General features: G+C 40.0%; 1 protein-coding gene across 3 annotated transcripts in view; it reads right to left on the reverse strand.

The window, feature by feature from the left end:
• Window positions 1-523: 523 nt before the first annotated feature.
• The window catches only part of ZZEF1 (zinc finger ZZ-type and EF-hand domain containing 1), a 57959-nt gene continuing 44263 nt past the window's right edge, over window positions 524-14219 (reverse strand). For all 3 annotated transcript variants that reach the window (XM_041399554.1, XM_041399553.1, XM_041399552.1), the window contains exons 45-55: window positions 13696-13884; window positions 13241-13341; window positions 12602-12737; window positions 11264-11623; window positions 9252-9395; window positions 8206-8374; window positions 6279-6377; window positions 5379-5544; window positions 4576-4726; window positions 4009-4080; window positions 524-3527 (exon numbers count right to left, since the gene is read on the reverse strand). In XM_041399554.1, coding sequence (XP_041255488.1) covers window positions 3453-3527; window positions 4009-4080; window positions 4576-4726; window positions 5379-5544; window positions 6279-6377; window positions 8206-8374; window positions 9252-9395; window positions 11264-11623; window positions 12602-12737; window positions 13241-13341; window positions 13696-13884 — 1662 coding nt within the window. In that variant the 3' untranslated portion in view covers window positions 524-3452. The remainder of the gene's footprint in view (window positions 3528-4008; window positions 4081-4575; window positions 4727-5378; window positions 5545-6278; window positions 6378-8205; window positions 8375-9251; window positions 9396-11263; window positions 11624-12601; window positions 12738-13240; window positions 13342-13695; window positions 13885-14219) is intronic.

Below are 14219 nucleotides of genomic sequence, written 5' to 3' on the forward strand. Positions count from 1 at the left end.
GCAAATACAGGAAGATGTTGACTTGACACAGCCCTTTCCTCGAGCCAAACCCAAGGCAAACAACCTTTTCAATTAAACCCACTGGAGCAGGTAGGCACAAGCACCTCTGCTGATAAACATCACTAATTAGAATCAACACCTACTAATACAAATCTCAGCTTTACAGGAGACATCTGAGGCCTCCGGACGTGTGTTTCAGGTCTCAAAGCAAATAAATAAAAATAAATAAAACACAGGCACTGAAACCAATGGATATCCAAGGGAAAACTGATTTTTTTTTAGGGTAAGGCCACTGGAATGTAAACAGCAGGGCTGGAATTTAAGAGATGACTCCAGAAGTCTGGTTCCTGCATAGCTCAATGTAATATCAGATATTTACCAACCACATGAGGACAAGCAGGTTTGCTTACAGGCATGGAAAATGAGGATTCCTAAGAAAAACCCTGGATCTCACTACAAACTCCAGCATTAAACATTCAGCGAGGACAGGAGAAAAACAAACAAAAAACAGACACCATGTTGTACTTTTTTTGATTTTATAGAATTTTTACAATATATTTCTCTTCATTTGCATATTTTACCCACATCTCTAGCTTTCTTTTTACATGTTGAACTGAACTGGAATAAATCTAAAGGTTTGATATATTTTAAACAACTGATAAAAATTGCAAAGTAGTAAACCCGTAAGAAAAGAAATTATAAAACTCTCATTTTTAAGTGTTTAATGAAAGCAAGTCAAATGTATTATTAGGAACAATATGATTTGTTTTAAACACATCATAGGTGATTCAGGCAGGACAATTTTTTTAGTTTTTCTTATATTAGGCACATTTTTTTTCAGCATACCTGTTTTCCAGACAGTTTTATACAATTCAATAGCATCATTCACATCCACTTGGAACTTCTGCATAATTTTCAAAATGTGATTGATCATGAATATTCATTATTGGTGTTCTATTCCTCTTTCTTTAGAGCTACCAGAAGGAAAAAAAATAATCAGTGTTTCTTGTCTGTTAAAAAATCCATAATTAATGATTTGAGTTATAAGGCAGCAACAGATTCAGTGTCAACTCAGGTCACAGTCCTTCAGTTCCATCTAGTGGGTAGAAATTATATTTAGTGGACACTGTTCCTAGACAGTTCCTTCAGGGCAAGACGACTGACTCACGAGGCCAGTCACTGCTGGTAGAGTAAGTTGAGTGGTAATGCCTAGCAAGGAGTTCTGGCCACTCCTGTGTCATCCTTGCAGCCTCGTGTCTTCATCCAGAAAGCAAAAGGACAGTCCAACAGAAAAAAAGTGACTGTGACTGAGCTGTGACAGGTTCTATGAATGGTTTATTTACAGTCTTCATCCCTGATGTGAGAAAAGAAAAATCCTTCTTTGAGTGCCGGGGCAGATGTCAGCACAGCAGCCCAGTGCAAATCCATGATTCCTCAGCCATGGGTGCCCACAGAGGCAGTGAAGAGCAAGTCCTCCTGCTCCAGAGAAGCAATTTCCAAGTGCTCACCTGCCCCATCCACACGACTCCCTAACATCAGTTTAGGAACATCTCCCCTGCCCAGGATCTGTTCCAGCAATGACAAGTGTGAAGCAGTTGGTTCCCCAGGATCTCTCAGCCCTGCAGGGAGGCTGCAAACTCAAACACCTTGTGTGGGAACAGAATGATCTGTGCATTAAAGGTACACCACAATCTTGACAATTCCCTTCCCATCCTGATGTCTTTAAGGAAATCAACTCATGATGCTCACGGAGGGCTTTCAGAGCAGCATCTCTCTGCTTCCTTACAGTCTTTCACAAATATTACACTTTTCCTGTATCCTGGCATTCTCATTTGCTAAGAGAGCCACTCCATTCCTGACAGCATGGTGCTTCTTGGACTTCAGTTTTAAGTCTTTCAAGCAGAATAATCCCATTCTAAATCAGCACTCGCTGTGCATTCACTTGGCTGAACAGAAGTCAAAACAAAACTCTACAGCACAAGAGGCCATCAAAAAAAAAAATCCAAGGGATGTATTACTGCACGTTTCCCTCTCAGAGGGAGATTGGGCCACCCTTAAACTCCAGCCTAAGCTGAGAAGACCATCAGTTCAGAGGACACTCCCCAAAGCAGGGCTCTTGTGCACTGGTATTTGGGCACCACTCAAATTTTGGACAAGCAGAGTCAATAAATACATTTCCTTCTGACAGAGCCACTGCTTCACACAACTTGCATTCAGCTACTATTAGAGCTTTTGGCTGCCTTTTTTTTTTTCCATTCTCCAGTGTTGGGGTAAAGAAGCAAAGAAGAAATATTTAGCATTACAAGTAATCTGAATTTATATTTGACAAGACCAGCTCTACAAACTGTGCAATAGTACACAAAATACACCCCCAAATCTTTCTGTGTCCTTTTTAACTCTTTGGAAAGGGAATAACCAATATAGCTGTGCAGGAAGAAAGCCAATTTATTGCAGCATAGAAGGTCTGCAATTCACTCCATGTTCACTAAGAGAAATGTGGTTATTGCTCTGTAAGATAAGAGTGGATTGATCATTAACCCCACCCTGAGTGCTGGGAGTCTGGGTTCCCAACATTGCCAAGAAGGACCTCCTAAGCCACTAATATCAAAATAACTGAAGGAAAAAAATGCCTTCTCATAATTTCTTGTAAAGATGTGATTTTTCAGAAACATGTAAGTTCTCCAGGTCTTCATATCACCACTGCCTTGTGACTGAAGGCCAGCCTCTGCTCTCTGCACTACAATAATGGGCTACTTGGAATAATACACTGGAGATAAAGCAAGGTAAGAACAGGTGACCCAAAGAACAGGAGAAACATAAAGCTTTTGCACAAGGATGCTGTGAAACTGGAATCCTTCAACTACTTTGCAAATCACCCACAATTTGTTTTACAATCTGTAGTTTAGTAAGAATTGAAATCCTTTTCCTTGGGAAGCAGCCTCCAAAGCAAAAAAATGACAGGATTCAAGCATTGACCATTGCTGGAGCAGCCACCAGACTCTGGTTTGCCTGTTCCACTCTGCAGATGTACAACAGACACTGCTGATGGCAGCACCCCAAGTTCAGCACTATTTTCTGAAGCTGACACCTTTCATGGATCAAGTTTCCTCAGGAGCAGATGATACAAACGTGGGGGCCTTCCATTCTCATACTTCAGCTACCTTCATTCCTTTACTTCCTCTGAATAAAAAACAATATTGTTCTGTTTACTCTAACATGCTACAATATGTGCATACATAACTGTAGGCGACGCATGAGTTACTTCAGGATGTGCTTTTTCATTGAAGTGAGCTGTTACTTTTACAAATTTTACATCAAGGTGGAAGGAAGGAAGGCTGCAGAGTGCTCATACACTGAAGCTGAAGGAACTTCTCCTGAATGGAGTTAAGATGTTTGTTCCCATGTCCTATGGACAAACTACTCTATCCCATGCACTCCGGCCTGAGCCAGTATTAAACATTCCAGAAACTTGTTGATTTGTTTGGATAGTTAATGGCAAGGCTGATAGCAGCAATGTTTTTCAGGGCCTAGAAGAGAAAAGGAAAAACAAAGTCACACCAAATATTCTCCTCAAGGCCAAAATGTAAAGAAATCGTATGAAACTAAACAGAAATAGAAACTTAGAATCATGGACTGGTTTGGGTTCAGAGGGACCTTAAAGATCATTTCATTCCACCCCCTGCCACGGCCAGGGACACCTTCCACTATCCCAGGCTGCTCCAAGCCCTGTCCAACCTGGCCTTGGACACTACCAGGGATGGGGCAGCCACAGCTGCTCTGGGCACCCTGTGCCAGGGCCTCACCACCATCACGGGAAGAATTTCTTCCCAATATCCTAGAAAAGCATTCGTGCAGAGTTCACTCACAACTTTCAGAGGCCTGGCAAGGTACTGTAATGACCAAGTATATTAATATCTCTTTTATAAACTCCACTAGGCAATGGGAAATCATCCAGTGTCTGCCACAAAGATCCCGGACCCTCCCAGCCCTGGGGCTGTGCAATCCTACCTGTGCTGTGCAGCGATGAAGATGATCTTCAGTATTTAAGGCAAGCAAATACTCCTGTAGAGATCCAAGCTCCTGCAGCCAGAAAACATGCAATGAACACCAATGTTTCTACCAAAGGTGATATTCTACTAATTAACATCAAAATGCTGATCATTAAAGTCCCCAGGAACCAAAGGTATCAGAACTGCACTCCAGATTCTCCCAAACTAGAGCACAGTTTGTGATCACAGAAATGAGCTCATGACACTATTCATATTTAAAGTTCCAAACTAACTCTATGAAAACCACATGTAAATACCTTTAAATTAATTATTAAACCAGAACTGCTCTCAGAATAAACAGTGGCTTTAGGGCCTTCATAGTCATGATTAGCACTTAAAGTCCAGTGATGGATAAGGTAACATAATTCTCCTCTAATTAGAATTTGTTGCCACACTCTGTAAGTGAAAGTTGTTAATGTTTCTGCAGCTCTGAGGGATAAAGGACAAGTGAATTTAGTGTTACACTGAATTCTCTGTCATTCCCAGCACTGAGGAAAGGAGGGATAGAAACACAGGAACTGCTTACAGTAACTCTGTTTTCTGTCACAAAGAAGAGTTCTGCCAGCGCACGATGAAGAGGAAGGAGGATACCAGGCTTGGCCGAGTCGTGACACGAGTTGTTTTCCATGTGGGTGAAGAGCTGCCAAAGTGGCTTCAATAAGGTGAGGTCACAGTCCCTGAGAAAAAAAAAAGTAATTTAAATGAAATTGTGATGCAATAGTGAGTAACCACCATGCCCATTTCTGGGAATGGGGAGAGGAAAGCAAACCAAATCAAATTTAAAAGAACAAAACCATACATTTATGACAGTTAACAATAAAAAATAACCACTTTGCTAAATGTTCTTGCATCTAGAAATACTCATGCCATATATACACAAGCTCAGGGACACATCTCTCTTCTAAAACTCAATTACAGGCTTAGTGGTACAACTGAAAACAATAATTTGGAAGTTATTTACTTTACACAGAATCAGATCATCACTTCACCAGGTTATTATTTCATCCTTACCTTAATTCTGCAGTATAACTAATACAAAGAGAATAAATTTCTAGATAATTAATTAAGATCTACCTTTGTCCTGATTTGTGATGATTTTTTTTTCTTTACAATAACATTTGAATTAATTAGATTTCTTTAAAGGCCAAGAAAGAAGAGAGAGTAAAACATTTCTGCTATCAAAGCTGAAATTATATCAAAGGCATCAAGCACTGTAAATTGCATCGAAAGACAAATTAAGAAAACTTGGTTCAAATCACAGGGGTTTTTTTATTTAAAATAGTATCAGCTGAATGCCTTTTTGTTGCCTTGCCCCTGCAGGGCACTCACCCCTGGCTGCTGCACTGCACTATCTTCAGCAGCAGGTGGATGGCCTTCAGGCGCTGGTGCCCCGTCTGGCGACACGCCACTCCCACCTGCCACTCCCAGATCTTGGCCAGAGGAAGGTGAGGGATTACCCTTTCCTCAGACAGCATCTGCTTTAGAATTTCAAAGCCTGGGGAAAAAAGGAAATTCAATCAGCTGTTCAGTTTTGTAGGGATGCATTCTGTTCATATAGTCAAGTACTGCAAGCCAGAAATATTGAATTAAAATGCCAAACAAAAATCTGAGATAACTCCAGATTACATCCTGATGTGGCAACTCTTTCCTCAGGTAAAACTTACATAAAAATTGGAAAGAATCACATCCAAAATTAAATTTTTGCCCAAATAAGGCAAAGAAAACACAGGCCCTCCCTATTACATGACATGCAGTAGAGTTTTGCTGATAGCAAATAATCCACCAGCCTCAATTTCATTAAAAATATTTAAACTCTGAAATAAACTAACAGAAGCTCTTATGCCAAAAATTAGACCCAGAGCCATCCTATTTTAATGGATAACCACTTTGGAAAAATGCAATTACCATTATTTCTGTTTCCAGTTATGGCATCCTGGAGTGTTTACTAAATACTCTGTGTAATTACTATCATATAATGAGATTTTGCATGCAAATTACATTATTATAATTGTAATCTCCAAGTCTCTGTGAAGATTCTGTGTTTCTACCCCAAAATCACAGGAAATAGGAGACATCAGTTGAGTTTCAACTGGAACAAAACTGATCACGTTATTTCTAAGACACTGAATGCAAATTCTAAGTCAAGGAAAAGGGATAACCACAGGTCTCTCAAAGCTCAGCAAAATTACAAAAAAAGGCCCTTTCCAATACATTCTGAGCATCTCTTACCTGTCTGAAACCTGCCCAGATGACCTGCTGTCACTGTAAACTTATAACCCCACTCAGTGTTGCTCATGTCAGAAGTGAATCGGTAGTAGAGTGTGTCTCCTGTGTGCAGGGAAGGAAGAAAGCCCACATTACTATCTTCTGAGTCAGTTTTGCCATCTCAAATACAACTTAAATCAAAAGTTAATTAAAATTAATTAATTAATCGTAGATGTCTTCATTTAAGGAAGGTCTTTTATTTTTTGGTAACTATGAAACACAAAGAACAGGAGACAAAGAGGAGGCTGAAGCAAAACCCACAACAGCTTCCCCTGTCTAAAGATAGGAAGGATAATGTCTTTTACATTTTTGATAACTAAATATAGGAAATTAAAGAAATTCCACGTTCTGCACATGTAACTTTACTTTTCCAATTGTGCTAATGTATCAGTTATGATTTATGAAACAAGAACCCCTTTACAGGCAGCCAAATTATTTGCGACAACACTTGAATTCACTGGACAAAAGGTTTAAAATATTTGAAAATAAAATTATTACATGTCAGAAAATTAAACTGAATATTTTTACTCCAAGGAAGAAAACAAACTTAATCACTTAAAATAGAAGGACTATCGAAAACATTTGACCACTTAACAATCAGGCAAAAAACATTTAAAAGGTTTTTGCCATTGTGGCATCTACACCTTCAGAGATAAATCCTGGTAGTTAGCTGTAACATTATACAAAACATTTTCTTACCTACTGTGCTCTGTAATACTAGAGTTGTTAAAATAACTTCCTGCCCTGTCACCCTGGGACAAGCAGGCTAGATTTCATTGGGAAGCAGAATTTTCAAAGTTTCATGAACAAGAACAATTTTAAAAACATTTTTTTAGGATTTAAAATGAAATATCTAGAAAAGAATTTACCTTTTTATCATGAAATGGAGACAGTGTTCTCTCCTACTTACAGGAGAAAGCCCTTCAATCAAATGAAAAGCCCAGAAGCCTTTAAAGGTCTGGTTGCAGCTAAAACCTGCTGGAATCAAGAGCCTTAATCCAGACAGCCTTGGTTGGAAATTAATTTCCACAAGGTGAAACTCAAGTTTCACAGCCAAGGATGCTCTAAACCATGAGCTTTGAAGTTCAGCTCCTTGGCAAACCTTGGCAACTATTAGGGATGAAAAAGAAGACAGATAGAAGTTCACAAAAATCGAAAATATTTCTACAGAACACGCATCTGCTTTTAACCAGCACCTTGTAACCCAAACTGGTTTGCTAAGAAAGTTCCTAAATCTCTTCACAGGTGCTGACAATCCTTGAAGTCAAGAGCTTCCTGCAGTGCCCCAATGCTCAGTGGGTTAAACCAGGTTAAAATCAGAAGCAGGGGACTGTGCAGTCCTTGAGCTCTCTGGCATTTGCTGCTCACTGTGCTCTCACAAATGTGCCTAGAGAATCCAGAGTGCAGCTGGCAGCCAAACCCTGGGCTTTTTCCAGCTGTGCTCTGTGGCACCAGCTGGAGCCAAGGTGCTGCCACTGGCTCTCTTTGCTCAGAGCAGCAGCAGAGCACAGATACAGAGATAAGCATATCTTTTCTTTTTTTAAATAAAAAAAACGTGCTTCCTGTGGAAAGTAAGACAAGGCATAAACAATGTAAGTGAATATTGTGCAGAACAAGGACTGTGTTGGAACAGAACCAAGATCAAATTTGTTTCCAGTAGCTGAGTGCATGCTTTGACTGAGTGGTGGAAAGAAAAGGTCACAGCACAACAACAGATAAGCCACTTTGCAGAAACAAATGCAAGAGCAGCACGTCAGAGCAAACAGAGTGGGACAAGGAAAGGATTGGCTTTTTCCCTACACATCTCGGGAGCATCCACATTTAACTCATCAGGAGTTTCTCTCAGGAGTCCCAGCAATATCCTATATACCCTTGAAGCAGTCCTGTTCACCTGGAAGCTCGAAGTCAGTCCATTTCTGTGGAGACCCACTGAAGCTGTGCCGATCCTGCTGGAAGTCGCTGCTGCTGGACATGAGCAGCTCATCACAGCCCTCCTCCGTGTTACACTGGGAGTCAAACTTGATGGAGAGGTAGATAGCACCAGGAATGTGAACTTTATCCTGAGAAATAAACACAGCAGCTTTGTGTCCTGTCACACTGTACTGCCCATAGCCCACTTAACTTTCACCATATTAACAAGGGAGATAGAAAATATATTACAGCATCTCTGTGAGTTTTTTACCTTGGTATTTTTACCCTGAGCTAATTTAACAAATGTAAAGCACGGCCTATTGTTCACATTAGCTGTTAAGCATGTAAAATGAATTGCCAGCAATGCTTGCCTTTTTTAAAAGCAGTGATTGTTGCTGATATTGATCTCGCTGCCAGAACCTAAGGGGTTATATGCATTTTAAAAATGAAAATCAGAGGAGTCAGAGCAGCAGGGAAATTAAAAATCCCAAGACTGCCCAGAGGCAACAATTACTTACCAAACTATATCAGAAAAATGCTATCAAACAGTATTAAGAGAAGAAAATCAGAAACTGTTTGTGTCAGAGAAAGAGTAAAAAATGAGAAATACAAGAAAAAAGACACCACTCCTACTTTCATCTAACAGCACAAGGACCAACTGGAAGAGGCCAACTGAAACAAATCTTTGGAAGGAAAGGTAGAAACACTTGATCATTAAGGTCTTGAAACCATTTACAAATCTGATCTACTTCAAATACATGCACAATAAAACCATGTAAGTTATGCACTTTTCATATGATTGAATTAGAATTACATTAAAGTGCCTGACTGAACACATTTCTTTGCAGGGCAAGGCCTGAGCTATCTGACATCAGCCTTTTCCAAGGAAGACTGAGCAGATTTCACAAGTGCTTCAAGCACAGAATTCAGTCCCACAGATATCCATGTAGAACTCTGAGAGGCTTCTGCTCCAACCCCTGGGTGATTCCAGCTTCAAGTCATGCCTGTAATCCATGCCTGCCCTACCTCAAAGTTGGTATTGTTGTTGTAAGGATGCTGAGATTCCCTCATCTGCACAGCCATCCCTGGCTCCTCCATGAACTGACAGGCTGTCAGGGCCATGGTCCCCAGCATGCTCTCCTTGCACCCATGCAGCACTTTCTGCAGAATCTGGGGAGGAGAAACGTCATGGAAATATAATTTACTGTCAAAAGAACATTTACAACTGTACATTCTGATGGCTGACATGAGTCATGTCCAGCCACACAGTATTTTGGAAGAGGGAACCAAGGAACCAGCAAGAAGCAAAATAAATTCAGAAATTATGCCTGCAAGTGTCATCTTCCTAAGCACAAAAGATTTCTCTGTCTTCTGTTGTAATCCTTTCATTCTTTATTTGACAAAATTATGACAGATATTGGCCATGTCTCTTCACACAACTGCTAGAATCAAGGCTAATCCATAAAGTAATTAACAGGAAACTAAAGCTGTAATCAAGTGAGATAAACAACTTTGTTAACATACTAAACAGGCTCCTTTACCTTCTATACCCACAGGTTTTGATTTGAATAGAATATGCCATATATTTCAGCCTTCAAAAACAAAAAAAAATGTACAACTCTGCATAAGAAATGATAAAGTACCAATGAGATGGCTGAAGTTTTGAAAGCAGCAGATGCAAGTCCTGTGCATTTAAAACTACCCAAAAATGCCCTTTAAACTATCAGGACACACTAAAAAGAATTCAGAACCACCTGAGTCTCCCTTTTGCTTATTTTTATAACAGTGCAGAAAAGCCCTGAATCCAGGAATTCTTTTACTTGAGGCCCTTTCATGTAACTCATTAAGGCCATGTCTTCACCTACCATCTCCTAGCGCTTCCCACAAAATGTAAAACACCAGCTTAGACCAGCAGGTTCATCTCCAAATCTGCCAAAAACTGATTTCTTGGGAAAAGGAAAAACAAAAAAAACAAAGGCAGCGTGTAGCAGTTCCCTGAATGCACACTTTGCCCTGCACATGCAGAACAGCCTAAGACAAAGGCTAGGTTTTTGAATTTAATATGCCTTAATATATTTTATTCTATCAGTTCATCCTGCCCTTTTCTGAACCCATAAAAACAGCCTGGGGCAACAATTTCCATGACTTACTGTCAAGAGCCTGTTCTTTTGGTTTGTTTTGGACCTGCCACTTATTACTTTAATCTGACACTCCTTTGTTTTCTTACTGGGAGGGCCAGTGAATAATCCTTGCTCTTAAGTTTTGCATGCTATTTACTGCTTTAAATCCACAGAGAAAGAGGAACAGACTTTTCCATTACTCCTTTTCCCTCAGTGCCTCACAGGGGAAAGATCCAGAATGAAGAAAACCAGTTGGTTTCTCATACTGAAGTTATTCCATGGCTGTAATAATCCCTGCCACTCTTCTTTAGGCCTCTTCCAGTCGTACTGCACCTTATTTTCATTTTTTAATGAGATGAGGGGAGTCACTGCAGCCCAAAAGAGTGCATCGTATTGGTTCAGTGGCACATCAATGCCTTCTGCTTTATTTTTCACTCCCTTTTTGAAGATTCCCAGCACTTGATTTGCTTTGTCTGCTGTGAAGCCTTGAGCTGACACTTTCATTACAACATTCTATTATAATTCCAAGATCACTTCCACCACCAGCTCATCAGTGGAGTAGCAGGTATTACAATACAGACATTGAGATCTAAGAAAAAGCATCTTTTAAAAGGCACTGCCAATTTTATCCATTTCTCTATATTACCATCTATATTGTCTATTTTCAAATCAGACTGCCTATTTTACCAGTTTCTCTTTCATAACTGAAAGATTTCTCTCTACACAGCTACTTTTCCCATTTTCTGTTAACAAGATCAGCACATCAAGACACTGACAGATTCCAACTGTTTCTTCAGAACTAATTTAAATTTTGGACTTTCAATTTAAAAAAAAGGAACTGCAAGTGCTTCTGTTAGTCAGAGTCTCATGGCATGTGGGCACAGGTTTTGTTCACATGTCTAAGTGAAATCCACTTACTTTTTCCCATAGCTGCTTCTCCTCTAGCTGCATCAGCATGTCCAGGATGTATGTCATATGGGCTGGGCCACTGAGATCTAGGATTTCCTCATTTATTGCCACATCATCAGGCCACTCAGCTAACAAGGATGCCAGCACATGCCTGGCATACAGAACTGCAATAGCCTCATTGACACGATACAGGTAGTCCCTCACAGCCTTTTTACTCCTGGAGTCCAGCTCCTTGTGCAGGAGAATGGAGCTCTTGGTGCGGCGCTGCTTGGCATAGCTGAGCTGCAGGTCACTCTCTGTGTTGGTGATGAGTTTCTGGGCAACAGGATTGGTTTCTTCTGTTGCTTTATCACAGAGTACAGGCTTTGACTGCAAGAAGAGAAATGCAAGTTTGAAAACAGGCTGTCAGTAATTTACTGCCTTATGTTTGGACATCTGACCGGTCAAACTGCAAGCCGAATTTACAAATGAATTTGTCAAAAACCCCACAAAAGTAGGATCTCTCACATAGCTGTAGATTTCCTGAGAAACACTGTTTATGTCTACACATCTCACTATACACTGATGCATTTGTGGAAACAGCAGCCAGAATTCCAACCAGAAGTGTTAACTGAAGCTCACCTACAGAGGTAAAGCCATCAAGTGCCCTGAAATGAGGCAAGTTGGGAGGGACTTTTGGAGATCACTTGCTCCAAATTTGACTCAAGGCTGAGATAACTTCAAAATCAGGGCTTTGTCCAGTTAAGTTTGGACAATTTCCAGGCGTGGGTATATTTCACAGCCTCTGTATAAGTTGTTGAAAGGCCTATTTTTTATTATAATTATGTGAAACTGCTTCAGGAAGCTCCTTCTCCTTTGCTATGCAACTGATAAACAGCTGTGCTGGTGACACCCCATGGCCAGGAGTGAGCCCTCAAAATAAAGCAGAGCTGTGGAACCCTGAAATTGAATGCAAAACCCAAAGCTTGCAAGTGTAGTGTCTACTTTACAAGATAAGTTCATTGCTTCCTTGTTCTGCTGAATTTATTGTAAGATAACAATGATATGCTAAAACAGTAGCAGGGCACAAGCTTACAGCAATGAGATACAATCTCTCTTGTGTAAGGGGAGGAAACTACAGCCTGCAATCACAATTTGTTCTCCTGATCTGGGAATCAAGTTCTTTCACTTCCTTAAGGAAGGAATAACAAGGAAGAAATACTTGCTTCTTGTACCTGCTCATTCACTCATTCATTTTGACATAAAACACTGATAACAGATTATTTCAGAAGTATAAAAAAAATTCTCAGACATGAATGCCAAAACTGATTATTTTCCAACTGTTGCTTTTTGTAGAGGTGTCCATACCAAACAGGGTAAGATGATCATATCTGTATCCACTGCCTTGGAGCTCTGCTCCTCCAGCCTCAGACGTTTGCTGGGTTGCCACTTCTGAGCCAGCGTCCGGATCCTCTCATCCGTTGTGATCACATCCCCATCAAACCTTCACAGAAAATCAAAAATACACAAATGTCTTTCCAAAGTAAAGCAAACTCAATTAGGGCAATTAAATGCAAATTAAATCTTCCCACCTCCAGTTTTGGAAAGATTAAGCTATGCCTATTTTTATCATGTTAACTGTTCCCATGTTTTAACAAGCCAAAGGATTTTAATGTTACAAAACCACTCATTTCTGTGAGAACATGGTGTCTCTGTGAGATGCTTTGAGTACCAGAAGCCACATGTGAGCTCTTGACTCTTCCACAGTTCACAGAATTCAGAGCCACAGTGGATCTTCCTATGGGAGCTACCACACAGAAAAGAGCATGTGATGTGTTTCGGAAGATGGTGACTTGCTTCCATAAATACAACTTAGCAGGAATTTCTTTCCCTACTTTTTCACACCTGAAAACTAAATCTTATCTTTTGAAGAATTTCTATCCAGCACTGAGAGGATTTTAGATTTTCACCCACCACTTTCTCTGCTGGACCCAGAATTTCACATACCTCTTTTGAACTTCCAGGAAAAAAGATTCTGTTCTTTTCATCTGCAGCTCATACATGGCTCGAAGAATGTGGAGAGGTGCATTAAGTGCATCGTGTGTCATCTGAGCAAGGAGCAAAAAGAAATTAAAAACCCCCAAAAACACATCAGAGGGGGAAAGGAAAGACTGAATTTCTTTAAGAATGACCTAAGCATTATTTCCCACTTTGTAGGTAGAGAATTAATGAACTTAGTATCTGGATTAATAATAATGAGAAGAATTTAGCAAAACACTGTATAATGATTTTGTAGCATTCATTACTGTAGTTCTATTTTGTTTTCTTTAAAGAATGATGCCTTGCAATCACAGACCCATACTCTATAAATTCAGAAGGAAAACAACCATATGAATTACCAAATGTTTTATGCAACCAGCAAATGCACATTTACCCAAAAGGAGGTAAACTAATTTAAATACCAAGAAGCATATTTTGGTGGCTTCATCCAGGCCCTCCAGAGGATCAAGTTTGTTCTGCTCTGAGTCAACAGGACCAACAACAGGCTGCTCCACATCCTGATCTTGTTCCCTGTCTTCCAGCTCAGTATCCTCCTGTTCAGCCAGGGAACTGATATCTTGCTTTGAGGAATACAGCATTATTGACAAAATCTACACAGAGAAAAGGTAGCATATGGTGTGACAGCTGTAGGTATTAGTAGTTTATTTGCAATCAGCATCTCAGAGGAACATTATCAGACCTGGACAGTGCTTAACACATGCTATTTTACAAAGAAGCACACCTAAAAGTAAAAAAAAACCCCAAAACACCAACAAAAACCATTTCCCACTGCACTAATGAGTTACACCTTCCATGCTGCTGCAAAGACAACTTCAGCAATTAGCTGAAAGTGCAAAGGAAGTTGAGAAAATAATTATTTAACCATTTCAGTACATCAAAGATTTGAAGATTCCAAGAAAAAACAGAGCAAAGGTGACCATCCCCA

The sequence above is a fragment of the Onychostruthus taczanowskii genome, unplaced genomic scaffold, assembly GCF_017590055.1.
Source record: "Onychostruthus taczanowskii isolate IOZ18803 unplaced genomic scaffold, ASM1759005v1 scaffold165, whole genome shotgun sequence".
NCBI lineage: Eukaryota > Metazoa > Chordata > Aves > Passeriformes > Passeridae > Onychostruthus > Onychostruthus taczanowskii.